This window comes from Copidosoma floridanum, unplaced genomic scaffold (genome assembly GCF_036245765.1).
Source record: "Copidosoma floridanum isolate Cflo_tuat_1 unplaced genomic scaffold, Cflo_Japanese_pri ptg000021l, whole genome shotgun sequence".
NCBI classification, from domain to species: Eukaryota; Metazoa; Arthropoda; class Insecta; order Hymenoptera; family Encyrtidae; genus Copidosoma; species Copidosoma floridanum.
Window position 1 is genome coordinate 26,098,301 of NW_028321898.1, and position 21,901 is coordinate 26,120,201.

Here is a 21,901-nt window from a genome sequence, read left to right on the forward strand (position 1 = left end):
TTGTATGATATCATGGCTATCATTCATTTAGAAATAATTGATGTTTATCTTTTTTACTGCAACTCATAACTTATTTGTAGACGAAAAATCAAGAGATTTGTTAAATAATTTTGTTATTACATTAATTATACATAACTTGTAGTATAAACGCGAAATTAAATAATATCTTTTATACGTAGATAGTAAGCAAAAAGTTATAATAAAAAATCTAGTTTTGTAAGTATGCATTTTTCGTTACTGTAATGTGGTTAAAGATTGCTGAAAAAAAAAAATTCAGTAATTTAATCCAAAAATTAACCCTATTTTCCCCAGATAGTCGCACAAAATAATAATTTTGATATGCAAGACAAGACTCTAGTGAAACGATATCAGCTTTTCTGTACATATTTTTTTGGGGGGGATTGCAGATCAGACTCACATTTTTCACTTCTGGAAACTTGTTTCATCGTTTGTATTAACACATCCAAGCCGGCCTTTAATTTTATTAATTAAAAACCAAAAATACAATTAAAAATGAGCCGACATTCTTGTTTTTGTTCAAAAAAAAGTAACAATGAAATGATAAAGTGCAGTTTTCGAGTAAAAAAATTTTCTATTGGCAAATAAAACAATGAAAACTATTGTCAACTATATGAAATTCACGCTGGGAGAGCCAAGTTAATTTTCGAATTTTGGGGGTCACGAATAGGAAAATAATTGACACCTATGTGTGAATATTTTTTAAATTTTTTAATCAGTTTTTCTTTTGCCACTACTCCTTTTATTCACAAATATTTCTCGTACGTTACGCATGGTAGAGTCACTAAATGATCATCTAATTCCTTCTTTTAGAGCACTTGTATATTTTCTCCCTTTTTCTCTCTGAAATGTACTTGTCATATTTTCATTATAAAACTGGAAGACACCGATGTATTTGTAGTAATGGCACGTACTCTTAAATTCTAACAAAAAATATTCACTGGAGCTATTATAAACAAATTCCGAAATATATACTAGATTTATTATCATTGTAAACTTTTCTTCTGTTTTTCAGCCATTTTATGATACTTGAAGCTTAGTTGGTATGTTTATACGCAAAGCGAAGACTGAATCCTAAATAATATATGTAAAATTTTGACAAGTCGGGTAAAATTTTAAAAATTCAAAAATTTCCCAGAATTGTTTTTAAATTATACCCCGCTTAAACAAGTTGGATGCTAATTGGATTAATTTTATTGCCTGGTAAGGCTTATCGCAAAAAAATTAATTCTACAACTCCCTACCCAAGAATTTTGCATCACGGTTAAGCTGAAAGCTCATACACTTATTATTATCTACATAATCAAAAATGCAAAAACACATGGACGAGGTGACAGTTATAACCATTCATTTAACTGATAAGGATTCACGTACCTTCAAGAAAATTCTGTTGCTACCTATCATATTTACATTTACGTTAACTGTCCCCATTACTTTTCGATCTTGAAAAGGTTGAAAAAAAAGTACCCTTAACATCATAACTCAACCAGTTGATACAAAAGTACAATTGTTAATATATTAACATATTGGTCCTTGTGTATTGATAACAACACAGTTCTAAAATATTGCTAAATCAAGGTAATGACATTTTAAGGCCCTCTTTTGTTTTTTTGTCTCAGGCCCACGAACTAATTGGTCCGATTTCATTTTAAAACCTGTAGTTACAAAAAAACAATTCATATTCTGTTTTACGCGAAATGACTCAATTCAACACATAAGGCATGGTTTTTTTGTAATATCGCCCACGTGCATATATAGGTATTTCGTTACGGCGCGAATGAGAATGTAAGTATAACATATTAAAACTGCAGACTTGGGTTGTGGGGGGGGAGGTGAGGAATGTGAATCACTGAGGAGTTGGGGACGTATTCATTCGAGCTAATACTAACTTTGTCGGCATACAAACATAACAGTTGATAAGAGGGTTCTGCTATACATTCCAATAGTGTAGCTAAAATGTGTACTCATGCACACTTCGTCACGAAGCTTTCAAAGACGAAGTTATAAGCAGTGAATCAGGAGGACTTCGTGTGAGGGTCAGTTTCGTAGGAAAAAGAGTAACTAATTTGTCTCTTATCGACTCACGTAGTGTGTAAATTTAGTAATGACGTTGACAAGTTTTTACGGTTTAAATTTTTATTTTAAAAATACATGAATACGATAGTACGTCTTTGGTGCAAGTGAACGGCGAGTCACTGAGTTATATTTATGGGATATAGATACGCTGTCACATTAGTTTGTTGTTTCCGATTTTCAAAATGGACGTGGAATTGAAATGGTACTTTCAGCGATATAGTAAGCTCATGTACGCATCAGCAAACAAGTATTTGGCTTATTACACAGGTGTAAGTAGATATTTTTCTACCATATATTTTGATTTAAATCTTTTCGGCCAGAGGTGCTCGCATCTCGGGAGGAAAAATAAAAATTGTACGGTAATAGTATATTGATAACTGTGACCTCTCATGCTGGTTACTGTCGTGTCACCACCTTTTGTTGGAAAGTTTAGGGATATATATATCCTCATGTGTTTCTACGTGCGGTCACGTATAGTATTTTTAATAATTTTCAGCACGGTATGGTGACTTGTAAAAGTAAAAATTATGTAAGCTGTAAATAAACATGATTGTTTCAGGCAAGCGTCTTAGCAACGCTGTCTTTTACATATTACATGAAAGAAATGGATTTAAGAAATTGGACAATCCACGAAATGCAAAAAAATCCTGAGAATGCCGTTAATATGCTGATATTTTTAAAACGAATGTATGATCATCCAGATAGAGGTGACTTTCGTATAATTTACACTAAATGCTCATCTCTTATTGTTATGGTTATATATTCTCATTGTTGTTCATTATCCCTTAAACTTAGACACCGACTTCGAAATCCTCGTACGCCAAAGTTTCAACTCTATCTTTCTTGTTTTAACACTATGGGGTGCCTACGGTTACGAGAGTTGCATGTCTCGATCTATATGGAAGGTGTTTTTTTTTAATTTTACTGTAGGATCTTCAATACTTGTAATCCTTTTTTTGGGAGTAAATTTTGTTACGGTAGGATTTTTTATTGAATTTTTATCCACGCCATAAAAATGATTATTGATTTATTAGCCTTGCCTACATTTCAGTTGAAGTTACATTTCATAGTTACCTTTGGACTATTCGTGCTTTTTTGGAATGTAAGTAGTTGAATATATTTGCCCTTTAGATGTTTAAAGATATATATATAACTACGTTTTAATTCAAGGTGATAATAATGATATTTCTAACGGGAATATTAAGAGATCCATTTTCATACGATTCCTTGAAATCTTCAATGGAAAATTTGTTGAATGAAGGATTAAAATACACGAGAGAGGATTTGGATCGTCAAAAATATTTTAACTCTATTATACACAAAGTATATGTGAAAACTAGATGCCGATACATATTTCTTTATTCTGATGTAAGATATATGGTTTTACATTATAAGTAATAAGTATTATAATTTTTATTTAAAAAAAAAATAATAATAATAATAATTACAATTATTGAAATAAGTATTGATTATTAAAAGAACAATTTATGTTTGCACACGCAGGTAATGACACTTTTAATTGGGTTACATTTCGTACCTGTCTACATTAATTTTGTGGAACACCAATTGGGTAACAAAACCTTCGACGCTCCTCACGAATTCGCCAAATTGTCAAGTTTAGTATAGTTTCATTTATTATGTAAATATTTTACCACAAAACATCGAAGTACTTAAAATTAAAAAAAAAATTTCCTTACAGATACATCACTTTTAACAATAATTATAACGTTGGTAGCATTTTTGTGCATCATATTACGACGACTTGTATTCGTACTCGAGGCCAAAGCAAGGCGATATCTTCTGTTGCCATGGTTCATATTTTTCGTATGTCTCGCTGCATACCACTGCTACTTTGGAGTTACCACCTTTTTTTACTATCCTTGGGAGGTAAATTTTTCTGCGTTGACATAAATTATGAAATAACTCGAGATATATGTGTATTTATAAATAAATGCATGTTTTTTACAGCATAAAAGATTTCTTTTGTTAATATCGAACGTGCTTTTCTTCAAACTCCATGCAAGTGTTGAATAATATTTTTATGTAAGTAACTCAATGTTTTTAAAATAATACTTTATTTTTATTGTAGATTGAAATGTGTAAAGGCATGTATCAGTATTACAAATTGATATCGGATGAGGGAACTGGAATTTCGGATGAAAATTCTCATGACCACAATGATTGATCTATGATTGTTAAGGTTTTAGAAGATTTCAATAAAAAATGTATGATAAATTATTGCTTAAAAATGACATTAAATATAATTTTTTATACAAAGTTTTTTAAAATAAAATTTTTTATTTTTATTCTACACTCTGTGTTTTTTCTCTGCAAAAAGTTGTGGAAAACGTTAAACCCCTAAGTTTTGTCAATAACATAAAGTTAACGTATTTGAAAGTTAATTTTAACACATTAATCATAAAAATACCGCCATTTATCGGTATATCTTTACAATAATGTGGGCCTCTGAATGTATTCAAGCGTTTTCAAGTATCCATGAATACATAAAACTAAAGTTAGAATAAATAACAGTTGCTTGAACACAAAAAATATATTTTTATTTTAGACCTCCTTCACTTTTAAAGTAAGAAAGTATTCACTTTATAAGCTTTCACCTTTGTTAAACAAACAGTTAGTCAAATCTCGTTGTAAACGAGTGATAGTCTTTTTGAAGTGGTTTTTACGAATTGTTCTTATTTTTTTCTGAAAAACGCCGCCAAACAAATGATTCCAAGACACAAGACCGGAAGCATAACGAACATGACACCTATCAAAACTACGGGAAATATATTATTAACTCGTTTCTTCAGGGCCGAAAGGCAGTTTTCCCGCAAGGCAAGCGTGCTGTTCGAGAATCCAGTTGTATTCGAGCACATTTGGCTTCCTAAACACTGTCGTTTGGCCACTTTTGTCTGTACACAAAACAATACAATATAAATATGGTGAATAAGAAAAAAAACCACCTGCATGTATTTCATTAAATGCGGATAAAACATTATTCGAACCCACGTTGATTTTCCATTTAGCGAGCCATTTTTTAACTTCCACGCACTCACAGCCTTCACCGAGTATGTTCGGGCTGTCGTCTACAATTAATTTCTTGAGAGAGCACATTGGCGCCAGATCATCGATGTTTATTTTTCCAATTCGATTTCCAGTCAAGTTCATCCGCACCAGTTCAAACAGAGACTCCAATCTTGGCATCCTCGTCAATTCATTCTGACTCAAGTCTATGTACTCAATTTTACTTGCGGTAACTTGTATCGACTCGAGCTGCACATCTTTTAGTTTATTGTCTCGGAGTTTGAGCTTCTGCAGCTTTGGGAGTGCGAATATCTGAGCCAAGTCCCGTGGTACAGAAGAAATTTTCACGCCTAGGAGATTCTCCGAGAGGTCGAGGATTTTCAGCTGGCGAAGAGGTTTGAAAGTGGCTTTTTCGATCCCGAGTATGCCATTGTCCGAGAGAAAGAGCTTTTCCAGCCGGGAATAGTCGGCGAAGGTATCGTTCTCAAGAATGCCGATATTGTATTTTGGGGTCTTCAAAAACTACAATGGCAGAGTGTAAAAAATTTTTCTTCCTTATAGGATACAGAGTAATAGAGAGGTACGTACTTTGATTGTACTTTTTTTTTTTTTAGGAATCTCTGAGAGTTTGTAGTTGACCATTTTTATGTTTCCATCACTTTTTATTGTGTATCCGTTTGCATTGATAATTATCGAGACGATCATTAGATACATTAGACGCATTTCTGGAATACCATTTTTTGTTTTGTTAAATAGATGCAAACTTGGGCACAGTTATTTTGATGGATTTGAAAAAAAACTTTAAAAAAAATGCTATTCCTGAATAAAAAGCATTTTTTTAAATAAAATGTAAAATAAAATTCATATTTGAAATAAAATATTCTAATACATCATCAAATACTGTCGTTATTTTTAAGTTAGTAAATGTTTAAAAACATGTATTTAAAAAATATGAACTAGTGCGCGAGCGTTTACTAAATTTTATTTTCTGGTATTGATTTAAAAAAATTTTTAAAACTGCTTATATTATCATCTTTGATAATTTTTTTTTCTACTAGATAACCTTCCCAGAGATCTGATATTTTTCGCAGTGAGTTTTTCAATCATTTGGCTAACAATGTATATTCCAGATTAAAAAAGCATATATTATTCAAGCTACTTGCACTTAGATATTAGCATTTTTTCTACATAACTTAAAACTTTTAAGCAGTTTACAGTACATTATATTAAATAAAACTCTACTGACGATTATACAGTTTTCTCTTAATAAACAGTAAGGCGTATTTCATTTTTTTTCAATAATCATCGTGAATTTTAAGTATTAAATAAAAAAAAATGAAAAAGAAACAATCGACATCTAATAATTATAATTTTATCAACCTAATGTATACATTTACTTCCTCACTCACAACCACGTGCACATATAAATGTGTAAGGTACATGTTTAACAATACGTACCGGTGTTCGCCCTTCTGATCCCCAACTTGTATTAGTTACTTGTCGTAACTGACTGTTAAATAACATACATTGTTTTTAGGCCAAAGAGCTTATGGTTACTTACTTTCCATAGTAAACCTGTCGAAGTGGATATACTCCGTAATTACTTTTGTGAACACGCACATTTGTACTATCTAATCAGTTAAGCAGAAACAACTTGCATACTGTTACAAAAGTTTCAATGAATCATTATCGCCGTAACTTTGGAAAAACGAAGCTTTTGGTTATCTGCAATAGATATACTAAATGGAATGAGAGTTCTTGGATGAAGAAACAAGTTAGACGTTCAATTGTGTAATATGTTGGCGTCAAGTTGATCGTCATATTAATTAATGTAAGGTGTCTTATTATAAAAACTAGCTAACTTTAAAAAATGTTTTATTGTAAAAATTTATTTTATTTGTTGATACTTTATCATAGCAAATGCAAGAAACTGTGTTTTTGAAACTTTCAATGTTTATTTAGTGCGTCGATATTACAGAATATTTAGATTTCATTCCAGAGATATTGAGCAGGTCTCGATCTATATATTTTGGGCCCCGCTAAAAAATACAGGCTTTTAGTTTTTATTTTGGGGAGACTTAATTTACGGATTTGCAAGCCTATGTATGTACCAATAGCTTGTCCAGATAGAAAAATCGGAAAAAATGTATGCAATACACTGAACCAACTGTTGTGTGCCACAAAAATAATTAAAAAGCCCTATTTTTCTTCCAGGTATCGTCAAAAGTGAAAATTTTTTAACTAGACACGAGCCCGAAATACTAATTTGGCCCCTTTTTTTTGTTCAAAACTAAAGCAAGAGCTTTTTATGATTTAATTTCTCTTGTAACTTTAGGAGAAAGTTACCTTTCATTATTTACAAAAAAAATTTTTAAACCCAATTCTCTATAGAAAATTTCGTTATCCATAGAATGACCCAAATATATTAGAATCGTATTACTAAAGAGAATATTCGGATTCGAGAATCAGTTGACTAAGGTGTATATCTTTCACTATGAAAATAAATTTGTAGATTTACTTACTTATGAGTTCGTGAAGTTTAAAACAAGTTTTTTCCGATTTTTCAGGTAAAACTTTTCATTTGACACTAATTCAGACTATCTGTACATCCAATCATTAAAATAGATTTTTACGTAATTTTATTTCTTTTTTTTATTTTTAGTTTTTTTATATCGTTATTTTTTTTTATTTATAACCCAATAACTTAAGAAGTTCAAGGAATTTTCGAGGAAATTTTATCAATTACTTATAGTATACACATTTCAATTAAATTAGTTACAAAAATTTTTCTTTATTAACTTGATTTCTGTGATTTTAAATCGATTATTTCATAAGTTATTACCTTTTTTTTGTGATAAAAATCTTTTAAAATATTTTTCTGTACTAATCAACTGTTCATTCTGTGTAAATAATATAATATAGAAAATTTCATCATTTTTGTTGACCTAATTAATAAAGTAAGACGCAAATACTAAAAATTGTTTTCAAACAAAGAGCACGTGGAGAAAAAAGGTACAAGAATTTTTACTCTGAAATCAACGATAAAGTTGAGATCACGTAATTATAAATTTTAAGACGGTTTATAATTATTTTTTTGCCCTAGTAAATATATCTCCATTATCGACATATTGTAGATATTTCACGTCGTCTTTTTCAAGGTAAAAATCACCGCAGATTTACAGTAATAACTACAGATAATAAGTACGGCCAAATAAACCAAATTTTATTGCAACAAAATTATAATTTTTACACTTGTTGAATGCGCACCAGACATAAAAAGCATTTTTTGTGTTTATTTGAAATACATTTAAGTCATGGTTTTTAAATTAGAGCTCTTTATTCATAAATACGTACTAAACTTGTACAATGTTTGAAAAATTTTCACAAAATACATTAGCTTACAAATTCGTTCACAAAAAATTTTCATTCGCCTTCAATTGTAATGCAGCAACATTAAACTCATTAATACAGTTCATCGAATTCACAATTTGAATTAATTACCGCGCAACATTTTTACAACAACCAATTTAAATGCATTGGGCCCTACCCGCAAACTAATTTTAAACTGCATAATTTATACTTGGCATGTCTCATACTTAGCATTCAGTAACACCTAGAATGAACAATAGTTGGTGAATGCCTAAACGGTTTCTCTACATTTTTGCACGAATAATCGCAAATTCCAACGTAAGAAAAAGCGTTTAACTTGCCATTTTTTTATAACACCAGCAAATTCGTTAAAAATCGAGTAAGAAATGAGAAGTTATGATTGTTTTTTGTTCGAATTAGTGATTCAAGTCGTATTGAGGTAGTTGAGGTGATGATTATGTACAGTATAGCTATTAGCGGTATTTATACATTGTCAGTCGTTATTAACAATGTAAGCCTGAGATCGACTCCTTTTTCCCTTTACATTATACCTGGCCAGTAGTAAAGATATGCAACAAACAAGACATAAAAGCAAAATTATTACAGCAACGGCAACACATATCCAAAGTATCGGTGAACTTCGTTGCTCTGGTACAGTTTCTACTTGGACGCTTGAGTTTGCTTCGACTTCAGTCACGGGAGTTACTCGCGATGGTCCATTAATAATTTTTGAAGACTTGGGTGTAATGCTGGATAGGCAATTGTTGCGCAAAGCGAGCGTTTCGTTTGACAGTTGAGTTAAATTGGAACATCTTTCACTTATTGGGCAATTTGGAGTCGGACTTACCTGTGGAAAAAAGAAAATTTGTAGTAGTTATCAAAATATGCTGTTCAAAAAATTGCGTGTATTAATATTTGATCAGTGTTTCACAGGTATACATTATTACCAATTCAAGATTAGGAATGTTAAACCTTTCTAGGGTTGTAGCTTGTATAGCAATTCACGTCACGGATAAAAAATAGTTTGTTAGGGTTATTCATGACGTACAGTGGATAAGTAAAAAATATACACTGTTTTATTTTGTAAAACATCATATTAATTTAACTTCCATTAAAAATATTTCTTGGCTTATGAACTGAGAATTTCTTTATTTAAACAAGATGATTTATCATCACTATTAAAAATAAATTATGAGCACACCGTGATAGTTTTACAATAATTTTAAATTGTTTGATTAATTAAACATTTAATCAAGTTATTTATGAACGTGTTATGAGCATGATACCTACAAAAAATATTCCAGAAAAACATGTTAAGTTAATGTCTAAAAGAAATAGTAAATATTAATTGAAAAAACATTTTTTCCTACCGAGGACATACCCGGTCCTCAAAAAAACACTCGAGGTTCGCACCCGGTGCGCATCCAACCAGAGCAAGCCCAAGGAGTCCCTCGGGCCCTGTTTATCAGGTCCCTCCCTGGACCTGGTGCTTGCCCTGATGGCGACAACCACCACCAGGTACGAAAACTATAACTTTTTTTTTTTTTTGACTAGCTATATTTTTTTCAAATGTGATGACGATTACACCAGTACAGTACATGAATTTTTCGATCACTTTCAATAATAATTGGCAAATTTAAGTAAGAACTTTATAATAGAGATGCCAAAATGTGTGCGTTTTCAGGTAATTTGATTTAAAAAAACTCAAGATTTCAATATATACAGTAGATGACTTTTACACATATGCATGCAAATGGATATTTGTTACAAATAAAAAAAAAAAAAAAAAAAATAAGAATGACTATCATTTGAGAACCCTGTACAACAGACTTATTTAGCTGAGCAGTCCAATGCGTATCAGATTAACTTTGAGCTATTGGAATGTAAAGATGTATATACTTATACCCTGTGGTTCTAGTTTGTATATATAAATGTACATTTGCAATAGCTCATTAGCAATCTGGACTGGAAAGTAAAAATCTAAAGAATTTTCGTTGAGCAATGAAAATCTATGAAACGCAATTGACGGGTGAAACACGAGTTCTTGAAAATTACCTTGATTCCCCATTCGTGGGCCGATTTTTTTAACTTCTCGCACTCGCACTTCTCATCCTCCTTACTGTAGTACAAAGAGCTCACGCTGAGCTTCTCCAGTGAACACATAGACGCCAGATTATCGATGGGAATCTCACTAATTATGTTGGAATTGAGATTTAGCTCTGTGACTTTGTACAAAGACTTGAAGCTTGGCATCTTTGTTATCATATTCCACGCCATACTTAGGCTCTCTATGGGTGAGGTGACCTCTACGGACTCGAACGATTCGTTGTACAGTATATTATGGCTCAGATCAAGTATACGTAGATTCGGAAGAACGAAGATGTTGTACGGCACACTTGTAAGACGATTGTGCCGAAGATCGAGGATTTTTAAATGTTGGAGAGGTGCAAAAGCATCCTCGTGGATCTTCATTATTGTATTATTTTGGAGGTAGAGCTCTTCCAGTCGAAGGTAATTGGCAAAAGTCTTGTTGTCAAGATTCATGTCTTTGTTGCTGACGCTCAATACCTATGGAATCGATATTTTTTATGAAACATCAGAGATTCAAGGAAATGGCTCAAGTGTATACGTACCATTATCGTTTTGTTCAAATCCTGGGGAATGAGATTGTATGTACTGTCGTTGCAAAAAGCTTTCAACATATCGTTTGATCGTTCGTATCGACATTGTTCCGAATCAGCGATCACAAGTGGTGTGATCATCAGCACTAGTAGCCATGTGAAATGCATTTCTAAAATTTTTGTTGTACATTAAAACTATCGTCTAAGAAAAATGTAACTGTTTAGTATTGAAAAAAGGGGGATTTCGCGACTTTGGATGGAAAAAAAATTGTGTTCACAGCGAAGACATTACTGACATTCGTGAAAAAGTGTAGCATGTAATACTTTTGATTATTAAAGAAATCATTAACAATTGGAAAATTGAGACAGCTCTTTAGAGCATCGAAACACGATAAATTATTTATCATCGATCACAAGGTACGAAATTTCATTATTTAACATTACGAAAACACGACGGATTTTTTTGTCTTTACAAAAAAAATTACAGGTTCAACTACTTACGATTATTTAACTAAATATGAAATATAATATTCTACCACTTACTGAAGCTTTCGACTGAGCTGTTGAGGCGTCCGATTCCGTCGTTGTTTAAAATTACTACTAACTCGACGTATACGGGTGCAGTGTATAATTTAGATAAACTAAAATGACTAAGTATTTTTTAATCAAATAAGGCTTTTTAAAAAGTCGATAAGTAGACACAATATATGTGTATACAATGCAAAAGTTTAGGAATTCAAAATTTCAGGCTATACCTGATTTCAAAAGAGTGACGCGTCTGTGTGGAAATATTCACGACAATCACGAGGAATGTTGTGAAAATTAAAAAAATTAAGGTTTGTCAGTACAAAATAAAAAAGTTATTCACTATATGGTTCAGGAAAAACAAAAGTAAAACTGAACTGTTAACTTCCACCTTGCTTCTGTTCTTGTAGACTAGTGACTAACGGACTAACATACGGCCGGCTTAAATACCATAACTGTCCACGATTTTTTGTCTAAATGACTTAGCGTTATCGGTTCCTGGTAAAATGCAATATTACAGAAAAATTTCTCTATTTGTCAACCGATTCTGGGACTCCCCTGTTCTACATTTTTCCGAATCGACGCTTATCTTTCCCCAACTTTTGCACCATGGCTCGGTTATTATTTGATCATCGTCTAATCAGGCCGCGTATTGTACTTGTCATTGTTCTTTTTAAATAGCTTTTATAAATAGATAACTGAGAGGAAAATCGTACTATTTTGAAAAGGCATTTTAAAACGCATCATCACAGCTATAGTTATACTCAAAGTGTTTCATCCAAACTTAAAAAACATGTCACTTCAACTACTTTTTTGCTAGACTCATTATTCTCAACAATTTGTTTCAAACAACACGTTCTTTGGAGTATTTTTGAAACTGCATTTTGCGATACATACTGTTTATTAATTAACAAATAATTTTTGAGGATGTATTTGTAGAATACTATCTATATTTTAAAAATATCAGTAGACGCATGATTATTGCTAAATTTCTTTCATTATTACTTTTCTGACTTCTGTTCGTATTTTTTCGAAAAGTACAGTCATTACATACGTTATAGGTTTACGTCATATGTACGTCGATGGGTAAGGCACTTAGAAAGTAGATAATCTATATAACTTAACCGCAGTTTTCATTGGGAAGCACGTGATACAATTATAGGCAAAAAAAGGTAAAATTTTTTTTTTTTTACCAATATAATTGTGTAAAAAGGGTACCAACGAACAAAAGGTATACTCATCGTATAAAAAAAAAAAAAAAAAAAAAAAAAAATTAAATTGGTCTATTACTTGTGCAGGGTTCTGCTCATCACCACATCGAAGATTAAGTGTGAGGAAAGAGGTGCCAAGTAGTACTTAAATATAGGAGAAAAAAAAATTAAATAAAATTCGAGTTTATATGTATCTATTTCATATATGCTCTCATTTCATATTTTGTGCATTTGTCAAGTTTTATTTTCATGTATTGCTTTATAATGGATTTAATGTATTATAACAATTTTATCGGTGCAAGGCCACTTTAGTAATGACAAAAACATTTTTAGTTTCTTTTTGATAAAAACTTTTATTATTACATCGAATCCCAGTGATTACACGTACATCATTGTCAAACGTGAAGTGATACATGACGGTGTAATGGTGTGAGGCACAAGTAAATAAATTTTTTCAATGTAAAATTAAAGTACAATATGTATCAGTAATCTTTTGACCATTGAAGTATGGATTTATAAATTTAGATATTTTTTGTAGTGCGTAGTTCAATTCATCAATTTTTTAAACAAATACATCCAAGGTATGTATAGGACGACATTCAATTTTTTTACGAATGACTAATCATTTGTCAAAACGAATAAATTTTTTTTTTAGAAATAGAAAAAGGAAGCTTATCCAACCAACTAAACTAACGTACTTGTTTTTCGAATTCGTTGAATACATCTAAAATATACATATTTTTTGTTTAGTGTATGGTAACTAAATAGATAAATCATCGCGAATTTATATTTGGCGCTCCATCGAATGATTTTGTTAATACTTGAATTAAAAAAATAAATAATACGCGTGTTTACTTAAGTAACAAAGAATATTTCGCGAGAACGCACATAATAAGTACGTTAAAAAAAAAAAGAAAGAAAAAAAAGCTGTTGCTGCGTTGTGTCATAAATGATCCATTGCAACTAAAAATACAATACAGTCATAAATTATTAAATGAGGCTAATAGTACAGTAATTAGTGTACATGTGTTATCTCACCTCGTTCAAGCGTCATTCTCAGCTTAAAAGTAGTTAATCTACGCGTTATTTTCGTACATATATATGGAAATGACGGACACGATTTACGTTTTATTTCTGTATTATTCTTCAACTTACGCACTAGTGACTATTTAGTTCCGACGCAATTATCTTGCTTCGACGCTCCGTATAAAAAATAACACACGAAAAACTCACCCTCGCCTGCAGCACACGAAATCCGCTCACATGCATTGTTGCGCAAGTTGCTGTTTTTTTTTTTTCTTTACTTCACCAAAGTTAATCTAGCCTTGGTTGAAAACCCCGTTATCGCTCGCTTTCACCGAACGCGTAAAAGTAGAAAGTAACCAGTTTTATTCAGTAAAGGAATACAGGGGCCAAACTTCGAGGCGTGTACAGCAGCGTTTCGTTGATTTTCATTCCACTAAAGTCGAGCTTTCATTGCCTTTTTTTCCCTAGTCTTCTTATAGTCTCAACAGTAAATGTAATGCTTACGTTCTAATACAATGTTTCGAGTATAACGTACATTAATAATTCTATTATATTTCAGTGGGCACGTGCTCAGCCACATGCGTGCATTCATACAGGATTTAAGGTCGTTATTAAATATTTTTCTTCAGGATATGTCAAAATCTGAACCTTTGATATGCGAGAAGAGAAAACGTTAACAAGAAAATCCATATGATTTCTTAAATTTTTTTTTCTTTTTGTTTTACCACGTCATTTTTATTTACTAGACGTAAACACGTGTAACGACAATCTTGAAATATACGCCGAAAAAAGAAAAAAGAAAAAGTAGATGACACATCCTGTTTCGTCAATCTTGCTTCGAGTACAGTAATCGGTACATATCTGAAGACACGTTTTTGATTTTTATTCGTCGAGGACTATTGGATATATTTTTTTGTATAGGAAACGCATGTTATATCGTACAAAAGTGAAAAGCGCAGGGTGGAACGTTTTTTGGTTGATTTTTCGCCGTAAAAAAGTTCGATGCAAACAACGGAATACGGTTCGCATGTGCGAGATATATTTATTTTCTTAAAAAACATCTTTAAAATCAGTATGGAAACAATTGATTTTCATACTTTATAAACATTTTCCAAAATTCGATAATATAATTTTAAAATTTAGGTAATCAGTAGATATTATTGCAATCGTCGTTAATGATATTTTAATTTGTCGATAAAATTTTCTTACAATTATACTCTGCACGAAAAACAGATCCAACAAACTGTGTATAATGCCACATTCATCACGACAATCCAAGTGTAAATTATCATCTTAAAATTTGTATCGATAATTATATATATGTTATGTATGTACAATTTTTGATTCTTTATAATTTATGAATCGATAATTCCGTAAAATTAACATATACAATAGAGTAAACTCTCAATGCAATATGTATAATATCGTTTAAAAAATTAATTTACACATAGTCCTTGAATTACAGATTTTTCGAACAATCAAATCTCAAAAGACTGCATCAGGATTTTTTTTTTTTTTTTCCCATGTAACTTTGGCGGAGGCATTACGGACGATGGATAATTTACATCATCATCATTAATATAACTATGATTATTTATAAATTCCTTTCAGTGACATAGACATTTCGAGATACGATTAACACGATAGCTTTAACAATGTTCTTAACTATATATTTTACTTTGATTTCGCTAATTTTCGTGATTATTATTAAACCATGTAAAGCTTAGTTAATATGTAAGTGTTTGTATTATAATGTATAAATTCGCAAATCATGAGCACACCTAGAGTAGTTACAGCTTATGATTGTATTATCTTACAAAATATTGAGATTCGTTATTCGTATAACCGTTGAATTTGAGTTAAGTACAACTCAAGCAGATTAAAAGAAAACTTGTCGATTGAAGTACCCCTCGCGTAATTGATTAGTTAACAGCAAACCACATACACACACATTCTCGCCCACGAGATACGACGAACGGACACCGGAACAACGAGTCCTACCCCGTTCGAATGCCTCCCCCAAAGTATACCCGAAGCCAAAAGAAGGAGCCACCCCACCCGATTTACGATTGTTCGCGAATCGGCTCCTTGTTGAGCAGCTGCTCGGTGTTGGCGTTGTTGGCCGCGTGTATCTGCTGCTCCTTGAGCAATTGCCGGCGTTTGCCCCGGTCGCGCTTGTGCATGCAACAAAGCGCGACGAATATGCAGAACATGAAGGCGATGATGCACGAGGCTATCCAGATCCAGGCGGAGCGAGCCTTTTGGGCCTCGGCGCGGTCGCGCAGGCTCAGCAGGCAGTTGTTGTGGAGGCTCAAGGTGCGGTTCGGGAAGTCACGGGGCGAGTTGTACACGCAGTACTTCTCCATGCCGGCTGGGCAGTCGATGTTGGATTTCAGCTGCGAATGTCAATATGTTAACTCATTTTATGGATATTTTTTACGGAATTTATTTATAATTTTGAGTCCTCGCGAGTTTACGGGATAACTCTATTTTTACAACGTGATTGGTATGTTTTTATCGCATAGCGTGACAAACAACGTACGTAAGTTGGATTAGAAAAAAAATGTCTCTTTGTGCAAAAAAAAAAAAAAAAAAAAGTTTGTACAGTAATTATACTAATATTGCGTGGCATAGTTATTTTGATCAAATTACTGGAGCGCAACGAGCCAAACGAATGAATGGCCTTCCGATAATTAGGCGACGTGACACCGTTTGACGAGTATAAACTTGAAAACCGAAGCGGTCAATGATTATACAGACAAATTGTCGGTGGGAAAGTCGAGTCAAAAGCAAACTTTGTTGGTAAATTATTGTTATCCATCATCATTTGTTGAGCATCCCCCAATTTAACCGGTAATCCCCCAGTTGTACAAATATCGATCGGTTTTAAAGCCCGTAACTAATAGCAAAAGTTCTCGGGGGGTATTTGATAGCGAATAACCGATAAATCCCACCCGATCCGTTATTATTAAATCGACGACAATTTCAAGGAATTATCGGCCAAAGTTTCTGCACCGTATGCATCAGGGGCTGCTACGCAATACATATGTACAAACGAAAAAAATAAAACACTGAGGTATAGAAAAAAAAAAAAGTGGTTGGACTAACCGTGATCTTTCTGAACTTGCACCACTCCTTGAACTCGTGGCACTCGCAGCTGGTGGCGTTGAACCTCACGGGGTTACCCGTGAGATCCAACAGTTGGAGGGAGCAAAGGGGCGCCACGTCGTCGGCCGTGATCCTGGCAATGTCGTTGTACGATACGTTGAGGAGCGTGACGGTGACCATCGACTTGAGCTGGGGCAACTGGGTGAGCAGGTTGTCGGCCAGGTGGAGCCATTGCAAGGGCGACTTGACCCCGTCCACGTTGAAAACCTCATCCTTTAGCTTGTTGTGGTTGAGGTAGAGGTTGCGCAGGTACTGCAGCTGGAATATGGTACTCGGGAGCTTGAAGATCCCGTTTTTCGACAGGTCGAGGACCTCGAGGTAGTAGGTGGGCTCGAACGCTCGGTCGGCCACCTGCTGCACAAAGTTGTCCTGTAGGTACAGGTAGCGCAGGTTCGTGTACTTGGAGAGCGAGTCGTTGCGCAATTCCCGTATACGGTTCTCCTTGGCATCCAGTACCTATTTTTTTTTTTTTTTTTTTTTTTTTTTTTAGTTTGAATAATCATGTCGATTTTCAGGGATGTATATTGTACGCACCTCGATGCCGGACTGCAAGTTGATCGGTATGTCGATGAGTTTGAGGTCGTTGCACTGGGCCTGCAGCAGACCGTACGATCTGACGTAACGGCACTTTTTCAAAGGTATCTCCGGATCCATCAGCAGCATCGAGCCGGCCCCTGCTCGGCCCACCCGCTCGCTCAGCATCAGGAGCACCAACAGTAGCGCATTGAGCGCTAAGGCGCGTTTACCTGCAACACACGATATTCGTGGAAATACAAATTATTTAATCATCGCTATGGGGGGTATGGTACTATGTGAAGAAAAATTACAAAGTAGAAAAGCGTATTTTCCGTTTTTTTTTTTTTTTTTTTTTTTTTTTTTTTTTTTTTTTTCCAAGGGGTTTATAAAACGTTAATTAAAAACGTTTCAGTGTGCGGAGAGCATACACACGTTTGTAGTAGAGCGATTTTTAACTATGTACACTGAGAGAAAAAACAAATAATAAAAATTGAAGTAAATAGTTACGGTTGGAACAATGAAAACTTCTATACGAAAAAGTCAAATTTATTAACCGATCCTTTTAAGAATTACTGTTCCAGAGTAGTATTTTTTACTGTTAAAACAATAATCTTTACCACTAAAAAGAATACTTTTTTCCTCTTTTGCCAGTTTGCATCCGATTTACAGTACGGAATGTTAATTTTCGCTAGAATTTCTCTAAAATTTTTGTCATGTTTTTTTTCCCCTCAGTGTATACATATGATATTTTAATATCGGTTGGAGGTAAAAACTTTTTAATTTCCCGACAAAACATTTCTTTCCAAACGTTTTTTCAAGATTAAAAATGCTCCCGCGTTACTTTGGCACGCGTACACTACAACCCTCTTGAATGTCATTGCAATTGAATTACCCGATTCATACAATACATATATGTATGTATGAACAGGGCAACGTTTGCAACTTAGAGCTCGATTAAAACTCTCGTATCCTCCCTCGAAACAAAAATTTGCGTAACCACATCGACGCGTTCGTATAAAATTTCGCAAAAAAAAAAAAAAAAAAAAAAAAAAAAATCAGAGAGAAAGCGAGCATCAAGCGTTCTCATATCGTGTGCAAGTTGTACGCGCCGAGGCGCAAAACAGGAAGGAATAAGAAAGAAAGGGGCGCGCCCGGAGGCCGCAAAAGTGCAGCCCCCTCGGCTCTCTGTGTGTCTGGCTAGCGTCCAGCCAGCCAGAAATTCGGGACGTAGGTATACGCACTGTACAAGCAGGTATACCAGCCATATACATGTACTTACATTCGGACAGAAAGAGATAGACAGATGGGATGCGGGCCGTACCTATGTATACGCGGTAGCTTGACCGTGAAATAACCGAGCGGCACTTTGGTAACGCGGCGCCAAAGGATATTATGTACTCGCCGAGAGAGACGAGGGATGAATAAAAACAAAGGGCTCGAGTGTCTCTGCAGTCAAGGACTCATCAACGGGGGGACACGTACATAATTATATATCATGCAGGTGATTCGAGACATGTACATACACCGGGCAGCACTTAACGGAGGGCCGTTAATTTTCAACTTTCGGAATTCCTGCCTATGCTCCCCATACCGGGACAACAACAATAACAGCGCTAATCTGGATTTTCTCGAATTGAAGCACACACAACAGCAGGACGATTTAAGTTGCGCGCTTATTGTGGTGTATAACTTATAACGGGGAGGGGGGAGGGGGGGGGGCACAATCAGAGTCTCGTATAAGCGGCTTGTACGTGTAGTATATATACCTACTCGACTTTTTTCGGGCAGGTGTACACACTTAAACCTCTTATTATGAGAGGGCTTTCTTTTGTTTCTTTTTCAGAAACTTTCGACCGCGCCTCTTTTGACGTTTGTACTTTTGTGCAGCTTTGAGCTTCCATTGCTTTGTTCTCTCTCCTTTTCCAACAACTCGTTGATTAACCCATGTACACCGCTTATCCAACGATAAATTGGGTTGTACGAACTAAAAAAAAAAATATGCCTTTCGTTGAAAAGAGGTACAGCGTGTGCGACGTTGCTGAATAGAAAGAGGGAGAGAGAGAGAGGGAGGGAGGAATAAAAAAGAAAATTCACAGAAAGGGAAATAGTAATACGACAGTGAAGTATATTCCACGCGTCGAATATGTGACAATGTGACACGGTGGCTGATGTATATATACGCGCGCACAACATAAAACATATATACATGTACATACGTGTCACTTCCGACACGAGGGCGTCACTGCGCGTGTTTTCGCGTGAGCGCACTGCATTTCGCGTCTTTCTACTTTGCCTCGCAAGTGACATGTACTCGCGGAGTGGAAAATTAAAACTTTCGTGCACGAGCACATCGAGGATCCAGGATGCGACTATTACGTTAGGAACGCCAGAGAGCGACTTTGAATATGCTCATTGTGCAGAAGAGGAGGACGAGGATCGCGTCAGCTATAGGTAACGTTTCGTCGGTCGATTTGATTTATTCATTTATAATATGATATCTGTGTTTTGGAAGAAAGAAAGGCACAGCACCTTTTTATTTTTAGATTATACAGAGAAACAATGATTTCTCTCTCGCTCTGATGTTTTTATGAATCGAGTTACAGATTTTTACCAATAAAATTTAAATTTCCCTTCTTCTTGCGAGGGATGCCTTTTTTCCTCCCGGTTATCGATATCATATTCATCCAAAAAAGGGAAGAAGAACATAAATGAAATCTCGTAAAATCAAACCGCATATTATACTGTAAAAGCCGGATCCCGATGAGAAAGAAAGTTGCATTAAAAAAGGAGATCGGCTCACCGAGTGACGGCTAAATCATTGGAAAATAAAAGTTCGTACCATCCCCCTTGCCACTACACTCTCGCAAATCCGTATAGCTTTGCAACTATACGTATATAATAGACCAACTTTTGGAATATCGATCCCACTCCAAACTTGCCACTTTGGGCCGGTGCATATATGTATATATGTTATACGCTCCCAACTTGAATAAATTGTCGATCTATAAATTATTTCCTGCCACGAAAAAAAAAAAAAAAAAAAAAAATCCTTTTCCGCTGCCCAACGTCGCGATCAACTGTAGTTTCATGTTGGTACACCCGAGCCCCCTTGTATAAAAATACCCGAGTTCGAGTGCCAAAATCAACTCATCCGCGCGCACTCGATGACGAGCACACCCTACATGCCTGCGCCTGTATCAAACCGCAGAAACAAACGAGCTGTCCCATTGCGAAAGATTATAAAAAAAAAAAAAAAAGTGATCTTACCCCCTCTTGAGAGAGGCCCAAGTAGCGCGGGTGTATACAACCCCCCCCTATTTATAACGTATATGGTCGTCCGATCGCGTTTCACGTCTGGATCGCCTTGTTAATTGATACGACACGATAAAACAGACAACATATATTATATACCTACGTGGGACACGCTGCATATACCCAAATATAGTCGTGTGTCTTATGGAAGGAACCGCGAGCTCCCGGGCTTCCTACACGTATACATGTATATACAAGTATAGATCGTTACGCGATCGGTTCTGTTTGTGCTTTGCGCAATTTCCCGAATATGGTGCGGGGGTGTACGTATGTATGTATAGTGGGCGCGATAACGAGGGAAACTGCATCAGGGCAAGAGGATTCCTTAGTCGTGCACATGTGTATACGTGTACATGTACACCTAACGGCGCAAATCCGAGAGCATCCCTCCACACCCATCCACACACAACTGACGGCACTTTCGGGTAAGTATGAGAAGCTGATGCAGTGCATTGCTTTTAGGTGTCGCATCGGGAAAAGCGAGTGTATATATACGTGTATATGAGTGTACACGTGAGAGGATCCCCAGGGAAGTACCTCTATATACATGTTGTAGCTGCGCGAGTGAAGGATATAGTATAGCAACTTGTACGTGGGGGGGGGAGGTGCAGAAGTTGGGTGAAAGGATATAATACGTACCTATATACACCTACCCTCCTTCACTTCGCGCAGGACTTACCTACGTATATATGCGTCTAAAGACTTTGGGTGAAGCTGTATACGTATACAATACCTATATATACGTGCGCGTCACCTACTACCGTACCACTCGCGGAAAGGAGCTTAATGCGAGAGGAGTGTCGAAAAGCTCGTCGTTTTATTTTATCGGCCGGAGATGCCGTGTGTTATATATACATACGCGTGGGTGGATTTTTTTTTTTTTTTCTCTTCTTTCGAAAGATGCAGGGAATGTATGTACGTATACATAGGAAGAATCAAGTGGAAGAGAGAGGGATAGTTATGGTAAACTGCGTTGCGTGAGCTTCACGATACTTGAGAGCTTTTAGGCGCAGAGCTTTATCTTGTCGTGGGAGG

General features: G+C 34.9%; 4 protein-coding genes across 6 annotated transcripts in view; 1 reads left to right on the forward strand and 3 right to left on the reverse strand.

The window, feature by feature from the left end:
- Positions 1 to 1,930: 1,930 nt before the first annotated feature.
- Positions 1,931 to 4,405, forward strand: LOC106639105 (uncharacterized). Of its 2 annotated transcripts, XM_089594477.1 has the most exons (9): positions 1,931 to 2,363; positions 2,654 to 2,801; positions 2,890 to 3,071; positions 3,146 to 3,196; positions 3,265 to 3,462; positions 3,598 to 3,709; positions 3,794 to 3,981; positions 4,063 to 4,113; positions 4,184 to 4,405. In XM_089594477.1, exons 1-9 carry the CDS (start codon positions 2,277 to 2,279, stop codon positions 4,277 to 4,279), a joined length of 1,113 nt encoding a protein of 370 aa, XP_089450603.1. In that variant the 5' UTR covers positions 1,931 to 2,276; the 3' UTR covers positions 4,280 to 4,405. The 2 variants fall into 2 exon arrangements, with proteins under 2 accessions (XP_089450603.1, XP_014208038.2); XM_014352552.2 differs by lacking the exons at positions 2,654 to 2,801; positions 2,890 to 3,071.
- Positions 4,406 to 4,673: 268 nt separating this feature from the next.
- LOC149374227 (keratocan-like) lies at positions 4,674 to 6,639 on the reverse strand. Of its 2 annotated transcripts, none has more exons than XM_089594622.1 (4): positions 6,577 to 6,639; positions 5,707 to 5,843; positions 5,104 to 5,640; positions 4,674 to 5,006 (listed from the first exon to the last, which is right to left on the reverse strand). In XM_089594622.1, exons 2-4 carry the CDS (start codon positions 5,839 to 5,841, stop codon positions 4,788 to 4,790), a joined length of 891 nt encoding a protein of 296 aa, XP_089450748.1. In that variant the 5' UTR covers positions 5,842 to 5,843; positions 6,577 to 6,639; the 3' UTR covers positions 4,674 to 4,787. The 2 variants fall into 2 exon arrangements, with proteins under 2 accessions (XP_089450748.1, XP_089450749.1); XM_089594623.1 differs by having other exon boundaries at positions 4,832 to 5,006; positions 5,100 to 5,640.
- Positions 6,640 to 8,414: 1,775 nt separating this feature from the next.
- Positions 8,415 to 12,044, reverse strand: LOC106639102 (Leucine-rich repeat activity-regulated protein at synapses). Its single transcript, XM_089594525.1, has 5 exons — positions 11,864 to 12,044; positions 11,652 to 11,758; positions 11,121 to 11,278; positions 10,543 to 11,055; positions 8,415 to 9,334 (listed from the first exon to the last, which is right to left on the reverse strand). Exons 3-5 carry the CDS (start codon positions 11,274 to 11,276, stop codon positions 8,981 to 8,983), a joined length of 1,023 nt encoding a protein of 340 aa, XP_089450651.1. The 5' UTR covers positions 11,277 to 11,278; positions 11,652 to 11,758; positions 11,864 to 12,044; the 3' UTR covers positions 8,415 to 8,980.
- Positions 12,045 to 14,590: 2,546 nt separating this feature from the next.
- The window catches only part of LOC149374228 (podocan-like), a 45,207-nt gene continuing 37,896 nt past the window's right edge, over positions 14,591 to 21,901 (reverse strand). Inside the window, exons 3-5 of the mRNA XM_089594438.1 lie at positions 17,573 to 17,784; positions 16,979 to 17,494; positions 14,591 to 16,266 (exon numbers count right to left, since the gene is read on the reverse strand). Coding sequence (XP_089450564.1) covers positions 15,934 to 16,266; positions 16,979 to 17,494; positions 17,573 to 17,784 — 1,061 coding nt within the window. The 3' untranslated portion in view covers positions 14,591 to 15,933. The remainder of the gene's footprint in view (positions 16,267 to 16,978; positions 17,495 to 17,572; positions 17,785 to 21,901) is intronic.